Source organism: Myxocyprinus asiaticus, chromosome 10 (genome assembly GCF_019703515.2).
Source record: "Myxocyprinus asiaticus isolate MX2 ecotype Aquarium Trade chromosome 10, UBuf_Myxa_2, whole genome shotgun sequence".
In the NCBI taxonomy this organism is placed as follows: Eukaryota; Metazoa; Chordata; class Actinopteri; order Cypriniformes; family Catostomidae; genus Myxocyprinus; species Myxocyprinus asiaticus.
This window is the reverse complement of record NC_059353.1, coordinates 50,277,148-50,302,605: the sequence shown is the minus strand read 5'-3', so window position 1 is coordinate 50,302,605 and position 25,458 is coordinate 50,277,148. Positions and strand designations below refer to the sequence as shown.

Below are 25,458 nucleotides of genomic sequence, written 5' to 3'. Positions count from 1 at the left end.
AAGTCCTAGAAAGAAACACATCCTACAAATGGGACAGGATGCTCCAGTAGTGGTCCAACAACAAACTAGTAAGTTTAATATTTGTAGCTGTGGTGATTTTAAAGTGATGAATTAAAGATGCTACTTTTTGTAATGTTTAGCCCTTGTGCGACCTTCAGGATATTTTTGTCTTTTTCATTTTTGTGTTTTTGATCATTAATGCCAACGGCATACATTTTGGCAAAGGTGTGTATTTTGGGGGGAATTTTGATATTTCAACCTCAGTTCCTATAATACATCTATAATACACTGTGTACACAAAATAGTTACACTCAGGACCTTCAGGACAAAATGTCCCCATTGAAACCCATAAAACTGCAATATTTGATCCCAGTGCCATTAAAGCATAAAATCATGAATTCTATGATATTATGCTTTCATTCCAGAGCGCTGGCTTCAAAATTAAATTTGTTATATTTTCCACCAGATGGCGCCATTTTTCTCATGTTTAGCCTATGGAGCAAATACATGCTTTTCCCCTATTTTCTGTTTGCTGTATTATAGAGCACTGCAGCACAACTGAATAAATGATGCAGATAAAATTGTGTATAATATCGGCTCCAATACTGAAGCTTTTAGACGGATTGGGTATCGGTCCGAAGAGCCCGATCCAAATCCGATACTGTGTGTGTTAGTCATGTTCATTCCTGTCAAGCTCCAAAAATGATATAAAAGAACCATAAAAATACCATTTAAGCAGTTCATATGACTCGTGCATTTTATTCAGAGCCACTTGAAGACGTGCGATAGCTCTGTGAATCACAAAAGGCTGTGTTTAATAAGTAAATATATAGTATGCGCAGTGCCAGCGCGTTAGTGAATGGTGCTGCTCTGTTGACACAAACTCACGCACAGGCTGGTGATGCACTCGCAGATATTTTTATCCTTCACGCGTGTGCAATATTTGAGCGCTACTCAAGAACAGCATCTCAGATGTAGTTGCTCAATAGTTCGGTTCACTTATAATATGCATTTAGAACGGCACCGGAGGTGCATTTCACCAGAATCTGAATAAGAAGCGAATTAAACTACTGTGAACTTGTCTACAAACAGACACATACAGGACTTCCTGGAGAGTTTACAATGTCAAAATAAAAGCGTGAGGGTTTAAAAAGTGCACGATTTAAATATATTACTGTTGTATTTAAAATGAAAATGAAAAGTAAATAAGAATAATATTAATAACAATTTATTATTATTATTATAATTGTCATCATTAGTATTTGTTTACAATTTATAACAATATTTAAGTTGAATGGGTTCCAAAAAATAACTGTGTGAATGAAAAGTGGACTGATGTCTTACAACTAAATTGAACAAAAAAGAGATCTGAATCCTTTAAAGTCCAGATGCAAGTTGACAAACAAAAGGCAAATATAAAACACTGGTTTCTTTTCTACTGAAGACTTGAAGACTGAAATTACTGTTAATTTAGCAGCTACATTATCCAGTATACTAGTTAATAATAAAGTGTTTCTTAATGAGCTATACATTTATATTGAAATAATGTGTCGTTAGAGGTTTGTGTTTCTTTACATATTAAAGAGTACTCCCAATTAGTTCCACACAATAATGTAAAGATATTCTAAACTGATTATGCAAAAAAACAACACTGGTATCGGCTTAGGATCGGTATCGGCCGATACTGAGATTTCCGATATCGGAATCGGATCGGAAGAGAGAAAGTGGTATCGGTGCATTCCTAGCCACATTCAACAATAAATGTCCATTTTAGTCATGATCGGACTTTAAATTGCAATGTTCCTGTTATTATGCATATGCATATTAGAGCTTACTTCAGAGAACAACATATACCAAAGTTCTTACATTGAAAAAGAAGAACAGATTACTGAGGGGAATAATAGAAATATCTTACTGGTGAGATCAAGAGCTGTTTTGCAAAACCTCTGTTATCTATCTCCAGAGAATGCTCAGCCTGTGCTTTTGTACAAGAGCAGCAATTTGTAAATGTGGGGTGGGATGCAGGAATCTGCCAGTAATCACTGAGATGTGTCCTCTCTGGGATTTGGAGGATCAGATCCAGTTTAATCAGCTGTCTGCGGTCAGCGTCCCCAAATCACACCATGAGAGAAAAGTCTGGATTGTTTGATACAAAGCCTGAAAAACATAGGCTGTATCAAATAATTTAAGTGAGGCCGTTTTAATGTTAACGTGGCATCCTGCTAGTCTGATTTTGATCAGGGGTGACAGATTAAATGATGTGTCGTCACGTGAAACTCGCTGAAATGAGCACCTTGCTAGAGGTCGACCGTTCAATAGGTTTTGCCGATTAATCGGCACCGATATCTGCTTTTTGAACTGTTGGTTATCGGCAAAAATCAAGGACAATTGTTTTTTTGTTTTCCTCCGATAACTATTAAAAGGATTTTATTTCTTTGCCGCGGTCACCTTTAGCTTGCTCACTGGGGGCTTTAAGACTTTAAGGCATGATTTTCTATAAAGCTGTTTTTCTCAAAGCAATCTGCTGATAAATGCAGTGCTGTTGTTTAAGTTACTTTATTATAGAGCTCTGCTTTATGTTGCTAATGTCAGACACTGTTGTGTCACTTAAGATTTAAAATACATTAATGTCGAATCCATGAATAAGTTTAAGTGAAACAATCTTCGGTGCCTTTTTAAAAAAAATAATCATATTGTATCGTGAAATTTGTGTATCGTTACATGCCTACTGTCAATCAATTAAAATGTTTAATTGAATTACCAACCTGACATGTTGATTAATTAGCCTAACAGAATATAACTGCAATTAATCAATATTTGCTAAAAAAAAAGGCCCCCAGATAAAGATATATAAATAATACATAATCAGTGTTTCCCACAGGATTTTGTGAGACTGTGGTGGGTGGACCTCGGACCCTCTAGGGCAGGGGTCTTCAACCATTTTCAGGCCAAGGACCCCTTGTTGGGTAAAGAGATGGAGCTGTAATGGGGGTCCCATTACATATTGTATAAAATTGAGTGTTGCATTTTATGCCTATAAAAATGTGGATGGTAGGCTACCATATTATTGTATGCATACTTCATGCGATGTTTACATTGCAAAGCTATCAACTAAAAAGATCAACTAAAACCAGCATAAGCTTGTTGGCTGGTTTTAGCTGGTCACCCAGCCTGGTCATAGCTGGTCAGGCTGGTTTTAAAGGGGTTTTGATCCCTTTTTTTAGCTGGTCAGGCTGGTCATGCTGATCTTATGTAGTCAGGCTGGTCAGGGTGGTCTTAGTTGGTCAGGCTGGTCTTAGCTGATCAGGCTGGTCATGCTGATCTTAGCTAGTCAGGCTGATCTTAGCTGGTCAGGATGGTCTTATCTCATCTGGATGGTCTTAACTGGTCAGGGTGGTCTTAGTTGGTCAGGCTGGTCTTAGTTGGTCAGGGTGGTCTTAGCTGGTCAGGATGGTCTTAGCTGGTCAGGGTAGTCTTAGCTGGTCAGGCTGGTCATGCTGATCTTAGCTAGTCAGGCTGGTCAGGGTGGTCTTAGTTGGTCAGGCTGGTCTTAGCTGATCAGGCTGGTCATGCTGATCTTAGCTAGTCAGGCTGGTCTTAGCTGGTCAGGATGGTCTTATCTCGTCTGGATGGTCTTAACTGGTCAGGGTGGTCTTAGTTGGTCAGGCTGGTCTTAGCTGGTCAGGGTGGTCTTAGCTGGTCAGGCTGGTCTTAGCTGGTCAGGCTGGTCATGCTGATCTTAGCTTGTCAGGCTGGTCTTAGCTGGTCAGGCTGGTCTTAGCTGGTCAGGGTGGTCTTTGCTGGTCAGTGTGTTCATGCTGATCTTAGCTAGTCAGGCTGGTCAAGATGGTCTTGCTAGTCTTAGTTGGCTCAGGCTGGTCATGCTGATCTTAGCTTGTCAGGCTGGTCTTAGCTGGTCAGGCTGGTCTTAGCTGATCAGGATGGTCTTAGCTGGTCAGGGTGGTCTTTGCTGGTCAGTGTGTTCATGCTGATCTTAGCTAGTCAGGCTGGTCAGGATGGTCTTAGCTAGTCAGGCTGGTCTTAGCTTGTCAGGGTGGTCTTGGCTGGTCAGGATGGGCTTAGATAGTCTCCCAGCCTGACCAACTAAAAAGTGTTCAAACCCCATCGGAAACCAGCTAACTGACCAGCTAAAACCAGCCAACCAGCTTATGCTGGTTTTAGCTGGTCTTTTCAGCAAGGATGTACAGCAGGGGTCTGCAACATTTTTTAAATGAAGTGACATTTTTAAATTCCCCTGTAAATCCCTGTGCCAAACCTCCAAAAAGAAAGAAAAAGACAGACAGACAGACAGACAGACAGAAAAACAGACAGACCCTGTCCATGCAGAATAAAACAATTTTTATAAGGTTACTAAATTGGAGTCTTCATCTCATGTGAGTGATCGATTTTATACATGCATTTTAAAATTACTGTTCATTTCATTGAGTAAAAATTTGTAATGAGGAAAACAATGACTGAGTGCATCTTTAATTGTGTTGATTTGAGAGTCACCGTCTTGTGTATACACGGACCCTGTATGCCAGCTTGATAACCTCAGCGGTAACTATTTATTTACACCAGGCAAGAACGCTATTGTTCTGAAAGCAGGCTGTCATCTGCTCAACCGCACAGCGCGACCAACACAAAGCAGACGCGTTTACTCGTGTGATCCTCCACTGCAGCGCTGCTGAACCTGATGTATGTCACTCATTGAGCAGCTCTTGATGAGCGGTCATGTGAAGGGTTTGTCCGGGCTGCGTGCTTCTGCTGACTAGCGCTGTTTAGTCACACTAAGATTTGGCATGCATCTGCGAAGGATTTCAACATGTCGATAATTCATACTCCTGTCTCTCGCTGTCACTCGCGTGCGAGTGAGTGATTATTACAAATACCACCAATGGTGGATCAAACAATAATTTGCAGTACAACATGGACCCCCTGGGGGTTGGGGACCCCCTGTTGTAGACCCTTGCTCTAGGGGGGTCCGGTGGCATGCCCCCCACCCCATGAGGAAAAATGTTGTGCATTTAAAAGTTAAATGCATCAATCTGGAGCACTTTGAGAGCAAAATTAAGAGGCTACATCTATGAAGAACTTTGTGCTCTTGTGAACGATTTTAGCTCTAGTAGTAATTTAATGATAAACACATTGTTTGCAGGTCATTCATTTGTCCGAGTAAAAAAGTTATTTGTCCAGAGAGAAAAAAGGACATTTACGTTACACGCTCAAGTAACATATCAAAGTTTATGTTGTATATTTTTCTAAAATTATGACCAATGCCCAACCTAATAGTGCACATATGCAATCAACTCAATTCTATGCGACAGAAATGTGAACTGCACTGGGTAGAGGAGGAGACTATTGTCTTATGATAATTATTTTATGTTACGTATGGTAGTCATATAAAGAAAGCCTCCATTGCCATCATTAACAGCAGGGGTGCTCATACTTCTATTCAGTAATTCAGTATCAAGTATTCAAGGAAACATTCAGAATGAAATGCAACATAAAACTACTACTGTTCTTCACTGTATGATTATAATACATTAAGACTTTTTAAAGCTACTAAAGTTACTCAGTCAAGAGCAGTGAGTGTTTTCTGGTTTTCTTGTTATGGTTGTTTGATTATTATAATGACACACTAGACGGCAGCAGATCTATTAGCTTACATTTACACTTACAAGTCCGACATTTTAATACAAATCCGCTTTTTTCTCCGCTGTTTACGTTGACTTTAGACATCACTCTCTATGTTTACATGAATTCCTCACCAAGACGGGCATTTTGGCAGAACTTTGAAATGTATTTGACCGTTCAGGTGAAGCATTAGCCCGAGCATGTTCAGCACACACACATACGCCACCTGTCAATCAAACAGGGCGCAGCTGTTACTAGATCACTAGCGAATTATAAAATGACGTGCTCTGGATTACTTTCAACAGCAGAATATGAACTTTCTAATAAGTGACACAGGCCTACTATCACAAATATAGCCGGGTTATTTTTTTGTTTTTGACGTTGGGCAAGTACAATTCTCTTTCTCTTGCCCCTTCAAAAATCCACCTGTCCCGGACAAGCGTTAATGTCGAGCCCTGTGAGCCATCAAAGAAATGAAGCAAAAGTGGTTACCTGTGTTGAACTTGCTTCTCAGATGCTAAAAGTAGTTACGTTGTCAGAGCCGCTAGTAATAATGTAGATAATTGGTTCCAGTGCGTGTGTGTGTGTGTGAGCATGCGTGCAGAGGAGTGAGAGATGCTTTGCCGAAGCAACGCCGCAAAACACAACGTTAGAGATCTTTTATGTTATTATGAGAAGTGCAAAAATATTTTCGGTTCATTATGAAACTGTGGTGGGACAAATTAGACTGTGGCGAGCCAGTACCTGGATGGGAGATGTCCTGGGGAAAACTATGGTTGCTGAGGTATTAGGGAGGCCAGCAGGGGGTGCTCATCCTGCGGTCTGCGTGGGTCCTAACACCCTAGTAGTGACAGGGACACTATACTGTAAAAAGGCACCGACCTTCGGATGGGACTTTAAACCGAGGTCCTGACTCTCTGTGGTCACACGCAAAAAAGTAGGGGTGTTACCCCGGTGTCCTGGCCAGATTCCCCCCATAGGCCCTTATCTATCATGGCCTCCTAATAATCCCCATCTATAAATAGGCTCTATAACTCTACTCTCTCCTCTCAGCTGGTGTGTGGTGAGTGTACGGGCGCACTATGGCTGCCGGCGCATCATCCAGGTGGATGCGTCACACTGGTGGTGAGTGAAGAGAGTCCCTGTTCACTGTGTAAAGCGTTTTGAGTGTCAGAAAAGCGCGATATAAATGTAATGTTCATTCAAAAAAGTTTTTTTTTTTTTGAGAGAAAAGTAATTTTTACATCTAATAATGTTTTCCTTGTATCTGATTTAGCCGTGCATGTACAGTATATGTAGTAATTATATAGTTGTTAAAAAGGTCTTCATTCACAGAATATGACATCCACAACGGACAGTTATGCAGAGCAGTTTCCTTCAGGTTCAAAGCACACGTTTCATTTATTTGGGGCAACATGAAGTGGTGTAGTTCCAAAAATATACTGTGAGAAACCCTTTGGCCCCTTTAGTTTAATGAAATAATTATCGGAACAAAATTAACCGGTTATAACCGGTTACCAGCAATTAAAAATAACGTTTTCACTCCGGAACAATTGAAAATAAATTTGTTCCGGTTTCCGTTTCCGTTCTGCGCAAAATTTAGTTGCTTGAACTGTTTTTAGTCCCTGCATAAGACATGATCAATATGTATGTAAACATGATTTTAGTGTGATAAAATCACATACTAACCTTTTCTGTGTGAAGTTATAGCCAATTTTACAACATCGTTGCTATGGCTACATATCACCGTAAACCCTAAAACGACTGTAAAAATGGCGAATTAAACATAACAGTTAAAATGATACAATAGTTTTAACAGATTAATTAATGTAAGTGCTTTTATAAAATTATAAGCTTCACATTTCTGCATTTAAACCCTCCAAAAAGTGGCCCCATTGACTTCCATTGTAAGTGTCTCACTGGAACTTTGTTAACGAAAAAGAGGGACGAGTCGAAATTATTTTTTTGCGGTAATCAACATTATGCCACAAATGCTGTCAATTGAGCTTAACTTGTAATGAACCCGGAATATTCCTATAACCAGCTAAATGTGGTTTAATCTCTTTTTTAATCTCTCTCACTCTTGCAGTGTTCGTTCTGATCGTTACCGTGAAAATAAACGAATTAGTTTGCTTGCTCTGTACCCAGCTGAATGTACTTAAACCAGCTGGTCTTAGCTAGTTTCTGCTGGGATTCAGCTGGTTGGCAAGCTAGCCCCCTAAACTAAAAATTGGCCAAAACCAACCTGGGAAACCAGCTAACCAGTTTAGGCCGGTTTTAGCTGTTATTTTTCTTTTCCACAGGGCATCCATCGCTCTCCTCGCTCTAATATCATGCGTTAGTAATGCAAGTCTTTTTTTGATTAAGTTCTGTATGAATGGCAGATGAAGTCACATGTAAATATTTATTCCCAATCAAATGGGCCAATGAGAACGGAACGCAAAGCTGCACTTCACACGAATCCCATCTGCTATTTTGGGCCCGTCCCGTTGTTTTTGTTCCCTGGTGACAGAGCCCGAATAAGGGCCGATACACAGGGCAGCATTGTGTGTGAGAGCGACACATTGAAGTGAGACGAGAGAGAAACCGATTGAAAGATAGACAGTGACCCAAAAGCGCTCTCTCGCTCTCTCTCTCTCTCTCTCCCTCTCTCCCTCTCCACTGTATTTCTAGGCGGAGTTGGTTTTCCTGGAATTATCTGGGGCAGCTTTTCCTGTTGTGTGGACTGCTACTTGCCATGCGCTTCTCCCCAAGCGTGTGTTTGTGTGTGTGCGGGCAGCGTTCTGTAATAGCCGCAACTTCGGATTAACGTGTTATGGACGAGCGCACCATCTGGAATTCTTGCCCTGACACACGAGGGGTTTTTGTCCGTGTGAAACAAGCTTTCTGAAATCTGTACAGAAGTTCGTCCTGGAAATGGCTCTGAAGTGCACAGCGATGCGAAATCCATCGGTGGGTGAAACAGAATTGTGTACTGTGTGTTATGACGTGGTCTATGCGTGTCTTGCACTGGCTACATGTGGGGAGTTGACATGTTCTGCTGCTCTCCGTTTAAAACGATCGTAAACAGCATCTTTTAGAAATTATTCTTATGCTTGCAGCTTTTATCAGCTTTTAATGGAATATTTGTACTTTTAAAAATTCAGGTGTCACTCCTCAGGCATTTTGGGCTATTCTTTGTTTTGTTTAATAGCAATTATGAGGTCAGTAATAGGTTTAGTATAATGGAAAATGTCATGGCTTTTTTTGTAGTTAGATGACAAACTGGGTTTTTTATACTTTACCCTTAATAATGGACATCAGAAATAACTATTAAAACACGGAAATGTATGATATTGGTCTTAGGGGGTTTGGAAAACCCATTTGTGCAACAACTATACAGTGTTTAAAGTGGAATTTCAAAATTTGGGGCTTTTATTTGTTCTGTTTAACTGTGATTATGAAGTCAGTTAAATATTTAGAATTGGCGTAATGGAAGATTTCTCATTGGCATAACAGTTTCAGCTTAAAGTTGAATGTGCATGAAATGTGCATGCATTTGAGAATGTCTTAGTATTTGGTATGTAGCTTTTTTGTTTTAATGTAAACAAGGAAATCAAGGATTGTCTGTACAAAAGAGTTAGCATGATCAGTGTCAGTAATTTACTTACTTTTCATTAATCACCTAAAAATAGGGCAGACTTTTAAATACAGAATCTTTATGTCATAAAATGTTTTATTTCCAGGTTTAAATGGAATAAATAAATACAAATAATTCAATAAGGTGTCAGACTTGTACAGTATGTGTATCCATAAACAAATATGGATCACAATTTTTTTATTTTTTTCAGCTGTCAAGATTATGAAATTTGGCTGACGATTAATTGTTAAACAAATAATTGAGATTATGACGATTAATTATCTGTTTTAGGGCTTTCACGATTAATTTAAGTGTTCTTCATACACCTTAAGTCTTTTTTACATATTTAACCTTCAAATATATAAATCAAATAATAAAATAGGCTTTAAAACTATATTAATGACATAAAAATAAAATGATGTTTTAAATATCAAAATATTTCTAAATACTTAAAATATGTCTCTCTTTTTGGTCAACTTTTTAGTTTTGGTCAATTTTACAGTTACACTGTTGTGTGTGAGTATATATATTGATCTTGATTTTTGATATATATATATATATATATACAAATTAAATATATATATATATATATATATATATATATATATATATATATATATATATATATACAAATTAAATATATTTATATATATATATATATATATATATATATATATATATATATATATATATATATATATATATATATATTATAACATGGTGCTGGACGATATAGCCAAAAATATAATCACAATATTCTTTTTCATATTGTTAGATATCAATATTTATCATGATATACATTCACATTTGCACATTGCACATTTGTTTTGAATTTCCAAGTTGGCAGAAGAAAAAAGAAAGAAAAAAATTTAATCCTAAACAGTCAAAATAGTCTCTATAAAACAGCATTGGGGTCTGATGGATCTTCTACCAAAATATTGTTTTAAATTTTATATAGTTTATCAATCGAGTGCAATTTATTTTGATATCTTTGTTACATTCAGATACCCAAGTATGAGGGCATAGAAGCCCTTGATACTGTATGGGGGTTCAGGAGTATCCCCTGCACATTTAGAAAATATAAACATCTGAATGGACCATTTTTATATTTCATTAAAGTGAGAAAGGCTAGATTACAAACTAGTAATTTTATTGTCTTGTCATCCGTGCCAGAGATGATGACATCTGATTAATTCACAAAATTAGAACAGAAATCTATTTGTTTATTATTAAAGTCTCATAACATGCTGAATAATAAAACTAAATTACGGAGCTCTGGAACTATGTTAACTTATGCGGCGCCTCATGTTTACTCACATGCGGGGAAAAGAGGCAACTCGTGCAGAGCGGGACAGGGCATAAATGAAGCGTGTTCGGTGCTGGAGAAAAATATTCAAGAATACAGTGCAGAAAGATCAGATCTGGTGCATGTGAATTTTCACAGAGCATCTTAAGTGCTTTAATGAAAGAAAACCTGTCCTTTTGTACAAAATGAGTTAACACAGTTAATGTCACAACTGTGATTTATTTGATTACTGACCACAGAATTGTGTGGAATCTTAAATATTTCTTATATTATGTCCAAAATCACACAGATGGGTAATCACTAGCACGCAAGCAACAGCGAGAGAGGAGCAGACTGTTTTATTTATATGAAGTTCCTCACACCTGCATTCAGATCTACATCTTGATGTCATTCTTCCTCATGATCACGCAGAGTGTTTTCATCAGCTGAATGGGAGGCTAAACACTTTTAAAGTGTGACGAGACTTGTGCTGCACATGCAAGCCATTCGCACATCACCAGCCGATCAACTATTTAACCCTTTTCGGTAAATCGCATCTGCAAAATCCTAAAACTTTATTGAGGAAATCTCATTAATAGTGGTGTTTTCCTTATTACATCACGTGTTGTTCTGAATGCAAAAAGAAACAAATGAAACACAGAATGTAGGCTGTCATCCGCGCCGCCTGACCGAAGCAAAGCGGGAGCGTTTACTCATGCGATTAACCGAAAGTGAAGCGCTGCCGGCTCGTGATGCGCATATGGCTTGCATGCGCTGCACGAGTCTGTTGGGTATACTGCAGTCTCATCACATTTCACTCACCCATTATGACCAGGAATATTTTCCATTACATGATCGTTTAAAGTGAAGCTGGAGCGCTTTGCGTTCACTATAAAAGTTTATATTTGTTTGTTTGCATTTTCGCAGGAGTTTGGCGCGAGCACTGCTGACTGCGCGTGCATCAGAGCACTTGAGAAGCGTTTCGCGCACTCTTCCGGACAGGAGCTGCTCTGGTTGATGCCAGCGGTGCGACTCAGTGACGGAGTTCAACTGAATGACACACAAACGCACCGTTGATGGCATTTATATGTTCGCTTAAAATTCCCTTATTTGGGCATTAAAATGTGATTTGAATGTGAAGTGCACAATAATCACGGTTATCTCAAATAAACCAGATGGTTATTTAATAGCCTAATCGTGACATGTCTAACTATTAGTTTCCTTCCCAAACTGTTTTTGTACATTTGTTTTACAGATATTAAGAAATAGGCCAGAAACATACTTCACGCAAGTACGCAAGATCGCACAAAATCCAGCTTGAGTAGCTTGAAGCTTCTGTGTTCACGACCTTGCCTGGAGTAGGCTATGTTTTGGCATTCTGTGACCTTCTGTGACCTTCGGGGTTTTAGAAACAGTCGCTCAGTGAATGTGCCAACAGTAATTGCTGTATCTTCACTCAGATTCAAAGGCCATTGTGTAGTAATGAGCTTTAGGTTCTTTTCACACTTAATGAGTGGATGAAGACAATTCATGGGCAGATTCCATCTGCTCGCAGCTGCGGTCAGACATGTCAGAAACAAAGACGTAATGTTCTCGCTGCAGATCTATTTTGCTTGACTGACCTGTCGAGCCACCGAGGCACTGTCTGGATATGAATTTGGGGGTGTTTGTCCGAGCAATGGTAGATGATTAACTGGTTTATTTTTGCAATAGAGTACAACAGTGCCCGCACACTTTATCAACATTTTTCCCATCATCTTTTTCATAGAGATTTCATCACATTCTTCGTAAACGGTTTTTAAGCCATGAACCAAACCAACCAGCTCCGAGGTGAATCACAACATGATAAAGCTTTGATTTGAACAAAATCAAAAGGATAAAAAAATCAGACAAAAAGACAAAGGTACAAGTCTTTAATGATGGAATGAACTACAATCCCATGAAGCATCGCAAATGATGTAATCAAATAAAAAACGATAATATATAAAACTGTTGGTTTAAAATGGTTGTTTATAAATATAGAAACAAGTTATTTTTAAGATGATTGTAAAATATTCAGATATATACAGTGCAAATATGTAAGTAGTTTGAGAGTGTAGGGAGCTCGACTTGATTGCGCCATTCACAATGGGTCATTGAGGTCGCTGCAGAGCTCTTTTGGTGCACTTTGTTCGCCACGACTCCCTGATTGGTGGAATTCCCGCTCAGGAACATGGGTAGTGTAGTTATTCATCAAAAACGATTTTTTAAAAATAAAATTGAAAAAATGCGGACTGATGGCTTCAACAGAAACATACGCGTTATGATAATGTACAATCAGCCGGTTGTTATCACAAAATAAACCCAGATGCGGAAGGGTCTTGTATCACCTTGAAGGGGTTTACTTTGCGATAACAACTGGCTGACTGGACATATTCTGGCTTATTACATGGCTACTAACCAAATAAATAAATATATGGCCATAAAATATTGATTTGCTTTGAAATTATGTAATAATGTGAGAAGAAAGCAATCGCTGAAGAGCTGAATTCCACCCCCCGTTTGCGTCAGAGATCTGTTGATGTTCATTTTGTGAAAAAGACCATCTGACTGCTCATTATTCATCTTATTACAAGACTACTTGCTGAATAAATGGGCACTAAATATTTATTTGCATTGAAATTATGTAATTATGTGAGAAGAAAGCAATTGCTGAAGAGCTGAATTCCACCCCCCGTTTGCGTCAGAGATCTGTTGGTGTTTATTTTGCGAAAATGACCATCTGACTGCTCATTATTCAGCTTATTACAAGACAACTTGCTGAATAAATGGGCACTAAATATTTATTTGCGTTGAAATTATGTAATTATATGAGAAGAAAGAATTCGCTGATCAGCTGAATTCCCCCTTGGGTTTGCGTCAGAGTTCTGTTGGTGTTTATTTAGTAAATAATGACCGTCTGACTGCTCATTATCCATCTTATAACATGACTACTCGCCAAATAAATAAATAAATGGACTTGAAATTTTAATTTGAGTTTAAATTATTTTATTAGCTTACTTGTAGAGATCGCAGATGGTCCGAGAAGTAGGAAAGATGACTCACAATACCCGGATGACCTATCTGATGTGACTTAATCCTGGGTTTTGCAGTTGTTACTGAGAAATATCCGACCACTAGATGGTGCCATTGACCATTCAGAGTCGAGTATTCCAGAGACCTGTGCAATAACGTCGATTAGCAACCTCAGAGCTCACTGTAGGTCTGTCTTTAAAGGTTTAAAAGTTATTGTTAAAAATCTATTTGCTTATGGAGAAAATGAATGTGATTTTTACTTCCGGAACCAGACAGTTGCACTCTATTCTATTTGGAGCCATTAGTGGTGTAAAAGTTAGATAGTACACCCAAAAATGAAACTTCTGTTGGTCCAAACCTGTATGACTTTCTTTCTTCCGTGAAAGAAAACTTCTGTAGCTTCATAAGATATCATAAGATACAGTTTTCTTTCATTTTTTAAATGCACAATTTATGGCAACAAACTTTAGACAGATTTTCCCAGTTTTACTCTCATGTAAGAAGCTTCGGTTTGTCTCTTTGTTTTGTCCCACTGATGATTTTATTTGTCTTTAGACGGCTAAACAGCTTCCCTGGGTTTCGCTGACGTCTGCATCGCTTCACTGAAGATGGACACACTGGAGTCAGAGTTGACTTGCCCAATCTGTCTAGAGCTTTTTGATGACCCTTTACTGCTGCCTTGTGCCCACAGTCTGTGCTTCAACTGCGCTCACCGCATCCTAGAGTCCCACTCCTGCGCATTCGACGAGTCCACACAACCGTTCACTGCATTCCAGTGTCCCACCTGCCGCTATGTCGTCACACTCGACTTGCAGGGCCTAGACGGACTCAAACGCAACGTCACTTTGCAGAACATCATTGACCGCATCCAGAAGGCCTCTTTGAGTGGACCCAACTCTCCAGACGAAACTCGCCGCTGCGATCAGTTCCCCTCAGGCGTGGACGATTGCGCGGTCATGACTTCATCATGTGAGCCAGTCCGGTGCCAGTTCTGCGAGCAGGACCCTCCGCAGGATGCGGTAAAGACTTGCGTCACCTGCGAGGTGTCGTACTGCCAGGAATGCCTTCGGGCGACTCACCCAAACAAGAAGCCCTTCACGGGTCACCGCCTAACAGAACCGCTACCGGACTCACGTCTCAGAGGACTGGCCTGTTCGGAGCATGGAGAGGAGAAGGTGAACATGTACTGCATGACGGATGAACAGCTGATCTGCTCATTGTGTAAACTGGTGGGGCATCATCGCGAGCATCAGGTGTCGTCACTAGGAGAACGATACGACAAGCTCAAGGTAAGACACATTGTCTTATTTTAAAACATATTGTTCTGACTCTAAATTCTGATTGGATGAGCCGCATTCAAATCCATTGTAAGATGCAGATAGACACGTCTTATTATTGAGCCACTTTGCTCAAGTAGAGGTCGACCGATATAACCGTTTTACTGATTAATCAGTGCTGATAGTTGCATTTGGAACTATCGGTTATTGGCAAAAATCAACACTGATAGTTGCCGATAGTCCTTATTTGTGTGTATGTGCGTGTCAGCACATGCATCATGTATGTATGTGTATATATATATATAAATTGGTATGTCCCAAAACTGGTATTGGAATTGGGTCCAATACCATGCTCATGTACAGTACTTGTGCTTCTAAAAATGCTCTGATACCAAAAACCGATCCCATCTGAAGTACGAATGTCATTACGTAAACAATCAGTGCACAAATTAAAATCACGTTATGTACTAGTGAGATTATTTAACCGCAAAAGCTGCGATTTATTTAGATAAATATATAGTCTGCATGTGCTGCGTGCTTCAAATGTTTAGTGCTTGCGGTTCAACAATCACATTGGGTCACGTAGCGACCGACTTTTCCGGATTGAGAAGCTACCACAATAACAACACAGAAACACTTCAAAATAAAAGCTCTGCCAAAATAAAAGCTCAATTTAAATGGAAAAACATACGATAGAAATAAATCACTACTGTATAGTTATGTAATATTCACTGTAATACTACTACTACTACTACTAATAATAAACCAATGGTAATTGTATTATATTTATCTAATTATATAGTAATTGTATTATATAATTGTATTATATTTATATCTGTTATGCTCTGTTATGCAGCACTTTATTTGACAAAAATAACTCCAATATTGTATTTTGGATTGTGCTGTGAGCTTTTGTATAAAAGCACTTGATTTGATAAAAATAATACAATATTATGTTGACAATTAATTGTTATATTTTCTTTTGATTAAAGTTTTAATTTATTAATTTATTTAAACACCATTTTGATGATAAAATTGAAACTAACTGTTGATGTGGAATTTCAGAAAAAATAAAACTGAAAAAAAATGGTATCAGGACATCCCTATACAAAACCCTTCGTCTGGTTAATATATAGGCAATATAAAGCTTAATTTGGTGATTACTTGTATATAGAGCCAAGTCTCTATCACTGTCACTGTTTATGGACTAATGCACGATTATTAATATGAGATATTATTAGAAAAGACAGATATGAAGTAGGGCTGCAACCAACGATTATTTTGATAATCAATTAATCTTCGATTATTTCTTTGATTAATCAATTAATCAGATTAATCCAATAATTAACAAACATTTTATTAAAATGTATATTTTTCTAAAAAACAGAAATGATAAAAGGCGTAAGGATTTAGTTTGATTTACTGTATTAAATCCACAATTCTATACTCTCACAAAACTTTGAACAAAGCCTGAATCATGAAACGTTCAGTTTGAATTTATTATTATTATTACACCGTGTAACAATGTTTTTTTTTTTTTTCCTTTTTGGTTCCTGGGTAGTAAGTGATTATTTTCCTAATTGCTTATGCCTCAAAAGTATAGAAAATGGCTATTATTCCCCACAAACTTTGCTTTTGTGACCAGGACAGTGATATTTTTAAATTTACCCATTTTCCAGAACATACAGATAGATTCAGTGCTGAGTAAACTTGGAGTAACTTCTAGAACTTTTTCCAGTAATATAAACAGTAGTATAAATACAGGGGCCTTAAGCCCACCAGTTCAGTTTAGTTCCAGCTGCCTAAGTGGATACATATCTGCATTTTTCTGAGATGGCATCAAGAGCATCCGGCAGACGCATTTTGCTATGTCTGCGGCCAATTTATCAAGATAAGAGTGTAAAAGTACTCCATGGAAGCATCTGCTAAGATGTGTGAGGTCTACAAGGCATATTTCGGCATGCCTGTTGGGGATCAAGACAAACCCTGGGCACCTCATTTCACCTGCGAGCACTGCAAAAAAACTCTGGAAGGTAAGATGAACAATTGTTGCTCGGAATTTGATGTTATAAAATGTTTTCATTTTTACAATTGTATAAGTTTTTAATTTAAAAATGTTATTGAAAAAATATATCATATATGAAAATAATTTTGCGGGAACCCACTGACCACTCAAGCAACTGCTACTTCTGCATGGTGGACCCATCCAAACGTTGGACTGGCAAGAATGCACCTGCTATCACGTATCCGGACCTTCCTTCATCCATCGCCCCGGTGCCACACTGCCATGAGCTCCTCGTACCCACTCCTCCGGAGAGAGAGCAGCCGTCTTTAGAAGAGAGCAGCAAATCAGAGAGCGAGGAAGACGTTGTAGATCCAGATGACAATTTCAGAGGTGGAGCTGAGGAGTCCAGTGCCAAGATTTTGATGTCTAGGCTCAAGCAGTGAAACTTGTTGGATGAAAATGTGAAAGTCGCAGATCAGAGGAAGCATCACCAACCTTTTTCCAGCTTCTCACCCGTCAAGATGGGCTCTGCTTCTGCCACAATGTGACCAGTCTGTTTGAGGCAATCGGAATCGCCTGTAACCAGAATGAGTGGTGCCTCTTCATAGACAGCTCATCCAGGAGCCTCAAAGCCGTGCTGCTCCATAATGGTAACAAGTACCCGTCTGTTCCCCTGGCTCACTCGGTGCACCTCAAAGAGGATTACAACAACATTAAGACCTTGCTGGACACCTTGAAGTATGATGAGTACATTTGGGGGCTGATTCGCGAAAGTGATTTACAGTATAATCGTAAATCTCGAAAAACTACTCACTTCTAAATCTTTTGTAGTCATTTTTGTATTACTTTAGTATAAATACATGTTCATTTGGATTCATATGTTATTTTTTCTGACTTTATGTGAACGAAAAGACAAATTCACCTGGAAATGATCACTGTCCTGGTCACAAAAGCAAAGTTTGTGGGGAATAATAGCCATTTTCTATACTTTTGAGGCATAAGCAATTAGGAAATAACACTTACTACCCAGGAACAAAAACTGTGTTACATAGTGTTATTATTACTTTCAGGAAATATGCTAAATAGTTCCTTTCCTTAACTTGATAAACTTAAAAAGTGCTGTTCGTTTAAGAGTAAAATGATCCATCAGGGATGGAGTGGAACAAAAAAACGTTACCCCAACAGAAGGCAATGGGACACCAGAATAGAAAAATGAATAATTCTGCACAACTGAAAAATACATGTTAGATACATATGCAAGTGCTGTGTTACATACATTTAAAGTACTTTGGATTACTATTTTAAAACTTCCAATATTATTGTCACTGGTTACATGTTTCTAAAGTATTCTTTTCAAAAACAGATTCACTCTCACGCTGAAAAGTCTCATCCCGGCGGTGCTCACTGAATTACATGCACACACATGATGAGAAACAATCTGAAACACTTCAAAAACCGGCACACGTGGACCTCTTAGACACTGGTGTGACATCCAAGAAAGCTGCACGATTGATTACATTGAAACTGAAATCGAGGTATGATGTTGTACGAGTTTAATCAAAATGATTGCGCTCCCTTTCTCCATTGCGATTGGAGACCCGCTTGTGGTAAAGACAAACAGTTTTGCGAAACGCGGAAATACACACCTGGTTTTGAATTCATAACGTGTACATTATAAAACACAGAAAGTAGCAGTAAAATGCAAGTTATGGGCTGGAGAGAAACAACCCTTAAGCGCATCAAACAGCACAAGCCCTCTTTCAACGTAACTGATGAACTATGATCTTCTAAATTGTTTATAATGTGCGGTCATGCGATGGACATCTTGGGTCGTGTTTTTTCCGCTTCATGTTTTATCATGCAACACATTTTTCACCGGGCTGTTAGGAGACGTCACTGACGGAGCTTCTCCTTGCTCGCCGCAAATATCCAACTAATCGATAATGAAATTCAGTGTCGATGATTTTCATTATCGATATTATCGATTAGTTGTTGCAGCCCTAACATGAAGCATGGACATTATTGAACATTTATTTATAACCTTTATAGAATTTTTTTAGGGAGCCTAAAGTGGTTTTATTAAAGATTAATAAACACTTCTGAAGACACGCAAACATACATGTACAGTGGCAAGAAAATGTATTTGATCCCTTTTGCATTAATTGGTCATAAATTGTGATCTCATCTTCATCAAAGTCACAGGTATGGACAAACACAATGTGCTTAAGCTAACAACACACAAACAATTATAATATTTCATGTCTTTATTGAACACATCCCATTAATCATTCACAGTGCTGTGGAAAAAGTAAGTGAACCCTTGGATTTAATAACTGGTTGATCCTCCTTTGGCAACAATATCCTCAACCAAGTGTTTTCAGTAGCAGCGGATTAGACCTGCACAGCGTTCAGAAGGAATTTAGGATCATTCTTCCTTACAGAACTGCTTCAGCTCAGCCATATTCTTAGGATGTCTGGTGTGAACAGCTCTCTTGAGGTCATTCCACAGCATCTCTATTGGGTTAAGGTCTGGGTTCTGACTGGGACACTCCAAAAAGTGGATTTTCTTTTTTTTTAAGACATTCTGTAGTGGATTTACTTCGATGTTTAGGGTTATTGTCTTGCTGCATCACTCAACTTCTACTGTGCTTCAGCTGGTACACAGCCACCCTGACATTATCCTGTCGGATATCTTGATAAACTTGGGAATTCATATTTCCCTCTGTGATGGCAAGCGGTCCAGACCCCAAATTATGAAACTCCCTCCACCGTACTTCACCGTTGAGATGATGTTTTCATGTTGGTATGCGATGCCCTTTTTACGCCATATGTAGTGCTGTGAGTTCTCCCCAAACAATTCAACCTTAGTATCAACAGTCCACAAAACATTTTCCCAGTAGCACTGTGGAGTGTCAAGGTGGTCTTTGGCAAACTTCAAGTGCGCAGCCTGTTTTTGTTAGAAAGCAGCGGCTTCCTTCAGGATGTCCTGCCATGGACACCATACCTGTTTAGTGTTTTCCATATAATAGACTCATGAACAGAGATGTTAATCAGTTCCAGTGATTCCTTCAAGTCTTTAGCTGTCACTCTAGGGATCTTTTTTACCTCCTTGAGCATTCTGCGGTGTGCCCTTCGAGTCATCTTGGCTGGACGGCCACTTCTAGGGAGAGTAGCCACAGTACTAAATCATCTCCGTTTATAGACAGTTTGTCTAACTGTGGACAGATGAATATCTAAGCTCTTCAAGATAACTTTGAATCAAAATCAGAATCAGAATCAGAATGAGCTTTATTGCCAAGTATGCTTACACATACAAGGAATTTGTCTTGGTGACAGGAGCTTCCAGTGTACAACAATACATAAACAGCAACAAGACTTTAAAAAATAATTACAATTGAATAAAAAATAGATACATATTGAAAAGAAAAAAGTATATATAGAATACACAATAGACACATATACATTCACATATACATACATATACACATACATATACACATATACATACACATATACATACATATACACATACATATACACATATATATATATATATATATATATATATACATACATACACACATACATATACATACATATACATACATGCATACACACATACATATACATACATATACACAAATATACACATATATGAATATACATACATACATACATACACACACATACACATACATAGTGCAAATCTAAATACAAATCGGTTATATTCAGTGCAAGGGAATGTAATGGCAGAAGAGACAGGATGTGTTGGATAATATAAAAAGACTGTGTATTGCACATTAATTATTGCTCAAAGGGGCAGTTGTGACTGTTCATGAGATGGATAGCCTGAGGGAAAAAACTGTTCCTGTGCCTGACAGTTCTGGTGCTCAGAGCTCTGAAGCGTCGGCCAGAAGGCAACAGTTCAAAAAGGTAATGGGCAGGGTGAGTGGGGTCCAGAGTGATTTTTCCAGCCTTTTTCCTCACTCTGGAAGTGTATAGTTTCTGAAGGGAGGGCAGGGGGCAACCAATAATCCTCTCAGCAGTCCGAACTGTCCTTTGTAGTCTTCTGATGTCTGAATTCGTAGCTGAACCAAACCAGACAGTTATTGAAGTGCAGAGGACAGACTCAATGACCGCTGAGTAGAACTGTATCAGCAGCGCCTGTGGCAGGTTGAACTTCCTCAGCTGGCAAAGGACGTACAATCTCTGCTGGGCCTTTTTCAATGTGTCAATGTGGGTCTTCCACTTCAGGTCCTGTGAGATGGTAGTGCCCAGGAACCTCAATGACTCCACTGCTGCCACAGTGCTGTTTAGAATGGTGAAGGGGGTCAGTGTTGGTGTGTTCCTCCTAAAGTCCACAATCATCTCCACCATTTTGAGCATGTTCAGCTCAAGGTTGTTTTGACTGCTCCAGACAGCCAGCTGTTCAACCTCCCTTCTGTATGCAGACTCATTGTCATCTCGGATGAGGCCGATGACAGTGGTGTTGTCTGCAAACTTCAGGAGCTTGACAGAGGGGTCCTTGGCGATGCAGTCATTGGTGTAGAGGGAGAAGAGTAGTGGGGAGAGCACACATCCCTGGGGGGCACCAGTGCTGATTGTACAGGTGCTGGAAGTGAATTTCCCCTGTCTCACAAGCTGCTGCCTGTCCGTCAGAAAGCTGGTGATCCACTGACAGATAGACGTGGGAACAGAGAGTTGGTGTAATTTAGTCCGGAGAATAGCTGGGATGATGGTGTTGAAAGCCAAACTGAAGTCCACAAAAAGGATCCTTGCATATGTCCCTGGTCTGTCCAGATGTTGCAGGATATGATGCAATCCCATGTTGACTGCATCATCCACAGACCTGTTTGCTCGATAAGCAAATTGAAGGGGATCTAGAAAGGGTCCAGTGATGTCCTTCAGGTGGGCCAACACCAGTCTCTCAAATGACTTCATGACCACAGACGTCAGGGCGACATGTCTGTAGTCATTAAGTCCTGTGATTTTTGGTTTCTTTGGGATGGGGATGATAGTGGAACGTTTGAAGCAGCATGGGACTTCACACTGCTCCAGTGATCTATTGAAGATCTGTGTGAAGATGGGGGCCAGCTGGTTAGCACAGGATCTAAGACATGCAGGTGAAACGCCATCTGGGCCCTGTGCTTTCCTTATCCTTTGTTTTCGAAAGACGTGGCTCACATCATCTTCACAGATCTTAAGTGCAGGTTTAGTTGCAGGAGGTGGGTTGCAGGAGGTGTTGGTGTTTGTGTGAAGTGAAGGTCAGAGTGGGTGTGGGGTGTGAGATTGGGCCTTTCAAATCTACAGTAGAACACATTCAGGTTTTTAGCCAGTTGTTGGTCCACCACAGGGTTGGAGGTAGGAGTCCTGTAATTCATAAGTTGTTTCATGCCACTCTACACTGATGCAGGGTCGTTAGCTGAAAACTTGTTTTTCAGCTTCTTCAGAGTATCTTCTTTTAGCCACTCTGATTCCCTTATTCAGTGTGTTCCTGGCCTAATTGTACAAGACTTTATCCCCAACTCTGTAAGCATCCTCTTTGGCCTGACGAAGGTGCCTGAGTTCCACTGTAAACCATGGTTTGTCGTTGTTAAATGTTAAATAAGTCCTAGTAGGAATGCACATATTCTCACAGAAACTGATATATGATGTAACAGTATCTGTGAGCTCATCCAGGTCTGTGACTGCAACCTCAAAAACACTCCAATCAGTGCAGTCAAAGCAGGCTTGTAGTTACAGCTCTGCTTCATTGGTCCATCTCTTTACAGTCCTTACTACAGACTTAGCAGATTTTATTTTCTATCTGTAGGTTGGAAGAAGATGAACCAGACAGTGATCAGATAGTCCCAAAGCTGCTATAGGGACAACCTGTTCCAGCATCATGCAAAGCAACAACTCTCGATTGTAGGTTTTCTGAGATCTCTTTTTTGCGAGGCACGTCAGCAGATGCTTCTTGTAAATAGCAAATTCAAAATGAGTGCTTTTTATTAGTCAAAGTAGCTCTAACCCACACCTCCAATCTCATTTCATTAATTGGATGCCAGGTTTGCAAGCTCCTGACTCCAGACCAAACTCTTATTTCTTTGCAAGCGTAACATTCTGAATGGTAGACAATAAGTGGAAAGTCATTCAGAACGGATGAAAAGGGGAAGTCAGACAGTTTCCTCTTGTTGAAAAGTGTGTTCGCTTCTACACCTTTGGTTTTGAGAGACCCATTTCCTTCCTGAGAAAAAAAGAAGATTGTTGGAAATGAGTGGTGAAAGTGCTTGAACTCATCGACTTTATGAACAACACTCCAACACCACTGTAATTATTTCCACATATGATATTTCACTCAGATTTGTCAGATGGTTGTACCTGGTCTGTGCTTTGAAAGCAGTTTTGGCCAAAATGAGCATTGGTGTATTTACTGCAGTAATATCAGATGAGATTAGCTTTTTTTTAACATGCACATCTACAATATCATATTCCTTTATATTTTCAGAGAGCTTAAAAGATAGAATGAGTCCTGCATTTCATATTGCCCACTGGAGCCCTCTGCTCTGGGAGTCCTTTTTAAATATTAAACTCAGAACTTTAGCCATTTTTATTTTATAAAAGTAACACACAGATGCAAATGTTCTTTCATTTTTTCCCTATTGAAGTCTTCACTTGATTTGTCAGTGTTTCACATGCTTGAGCTAACCCATTTTGAGATTTTTCAGAAAATCGAATCCCAGCTAACAATAGGTACTCTTTAGAAACACTTTCCTCCACTATTCTGTGGCTTTTAACACATGAACATATCATGTATAAATGATTTAGTGGAGAGGGTTTGGATAAAAGCATCTATTTCTGTGCAGGCTGAGGCACTTTGAAATGCCACTGTGAAAATTCTGTGAACTAAATAAGGTGCTGTAAGCAATGTTTCTATAACTTTGGTCAGGTTTAGTCTTTGTTCAGAATAGAATACCAGCTTACTGTTGACTGAATACTTTGCTGTATATTCTGTACACTGCCTACTATTTTTATTGAAACAGAAAGCATTATGCAACAAAAAACACTGCATATATGGGTGTATTTTCATCTTTGCACACTGTGATTTTCTAGAAGTTATAATTCAGTAATCACACTCTCACTAGTTTATTTTTATTTGTCTACTAACAATGTTCAGTAGTGTATGTACATGCATCAAAGGAGATTTATGTCATTTTTGTCCATAAAGAAAGTCTGGGTCTGGGATAGAGATGGTCCGATATTGGTTTTTAATTACCAATGCGATACTGATTATTTTTGTTTATAAGTGTCAAATAACCAGTATGCATAACCGATCTTGTTTTATTTTTGCTTTTAGGCACATTAACAACTTAATAATGTATCACTAACCTCTGGTGAACTATTTAAAAAAACGAATATTGCTAATATTTACTTTATCGGTAACCCCGATATTTAAGAACTGATAACCGATTAACCCCTTAAACCCCCACCGGTGAGTCCAAAGGGGGGCGCTATATTGCGAGAAAAGTTTATGCTTAAAATGTTAAAGTCTCCATATATATAAGTCAGGCATATGAGGTATCATTTGAAAATTTAGAATATTCACTTCTGCATTTATGTTACTTAAAATAACAAAGTAAAGCCTCAAAACCTTCACATTGAAAATTAGCACCCCCCAGAGATAATGGGGTAGAAATATTTATCTGAAAGTCCTTCACACACATAAATGGACAAGTCATATATCAAATGAAAGCTCTCATTCTCAGGAATGTGACTGTATAGTTAATTGTGTTGTCCTAATACAACAGTTCAAAAGATTGTCAAAAGATTCACAAAGTGAAATATGATTTCTGTGTCATCAAATACAAACGTCTCTTTTATGCTCCAATAACTGCTGCTATAAACCCAAAATAGCTAAAATCTTTATATATGCTTTTACCCTAGGAAGTTTTCTAAAACAGTAATGTTTTACTTGTCTGTGAGCTTGCTTGGCTGAATAATCAAATGTTATATATTAGATGTCCAGAACAAAATATGCCATCCAGAAGGAAAAGCATGCTAAACAAATCATCAGAAAAAAATTGATGATAAAATGTTTTATAACATCACAAAGGTGTCTCAGTTTTCTAATGACACCTAAATTAACCTTCTAGTCCACTCAGAGGCCGAGATATTCAATGAAACATTGAGGATGGTGCATGAACTGAAAATTAGACTGAATGTCTATGGACGAGCACATCTGTGAGGGCTAAAATGCGTTATAGCGCCACCTACATTTCAGATCTGTATATTGTGATGGAATGTGATAGATAAAACAAATCTTTTTTCTAGTGCTTTCTGCCATATAGTGGAATAAAATGAGACTTTTCAAAGTGAGGTAGAGTGAACAGAACCACAAATTACATGTTTACAAATTTATGACAAAAAAATAAATACAAAATGTTAATCATAAGATTATAAACACATACAACATTATTTAAGAATAATTGGAGTCTTTGTTTTTATTTGGGGGGTTCTGTGACAATTGAGACCAATTTTTGCAATTAGTCCACAGTATGTATGAATGGTGAGTTTTTAAATTTGAGAGTGAAACATTGCAGGT

At 38.7% G+C, this 25,458-nt stretch overlaps 1 protein-coding gene across 2 annotated transcripts in view; it reads left to right on the top strand.

Annotated features, from left to right (window-relative positions):
- Positions 1–25,458, top strand: part of LOC127446981 (E3 ubiquitin-protein ligase Midline-1-like) — a 44,892-nt gene that overhangs the window by 2,140 nt on the left and 17,294 nt on the right. Inside the window, exons 1-2 of one of the 2 annotated variants that reach the window (XM_051708397.1) lie at positions 8,379–8,589; positions 14,151–14,884. In XM_051708397.1, the coding sequence (XP_051564357.1) occupies positions 14,204–14,884 (681 nt within the window). In that variant the 5' untranslated portion in view covers positions 8,379–8,589; positions 14,151–14,203. Of the gene's footprint in view, positions 1–8,378; positions 8,590–14,150; positions 14,885–25,458 lie in introns of those variants that run through there. The other variant, XM_051708398.1, reaches the window with a different exon arrangement.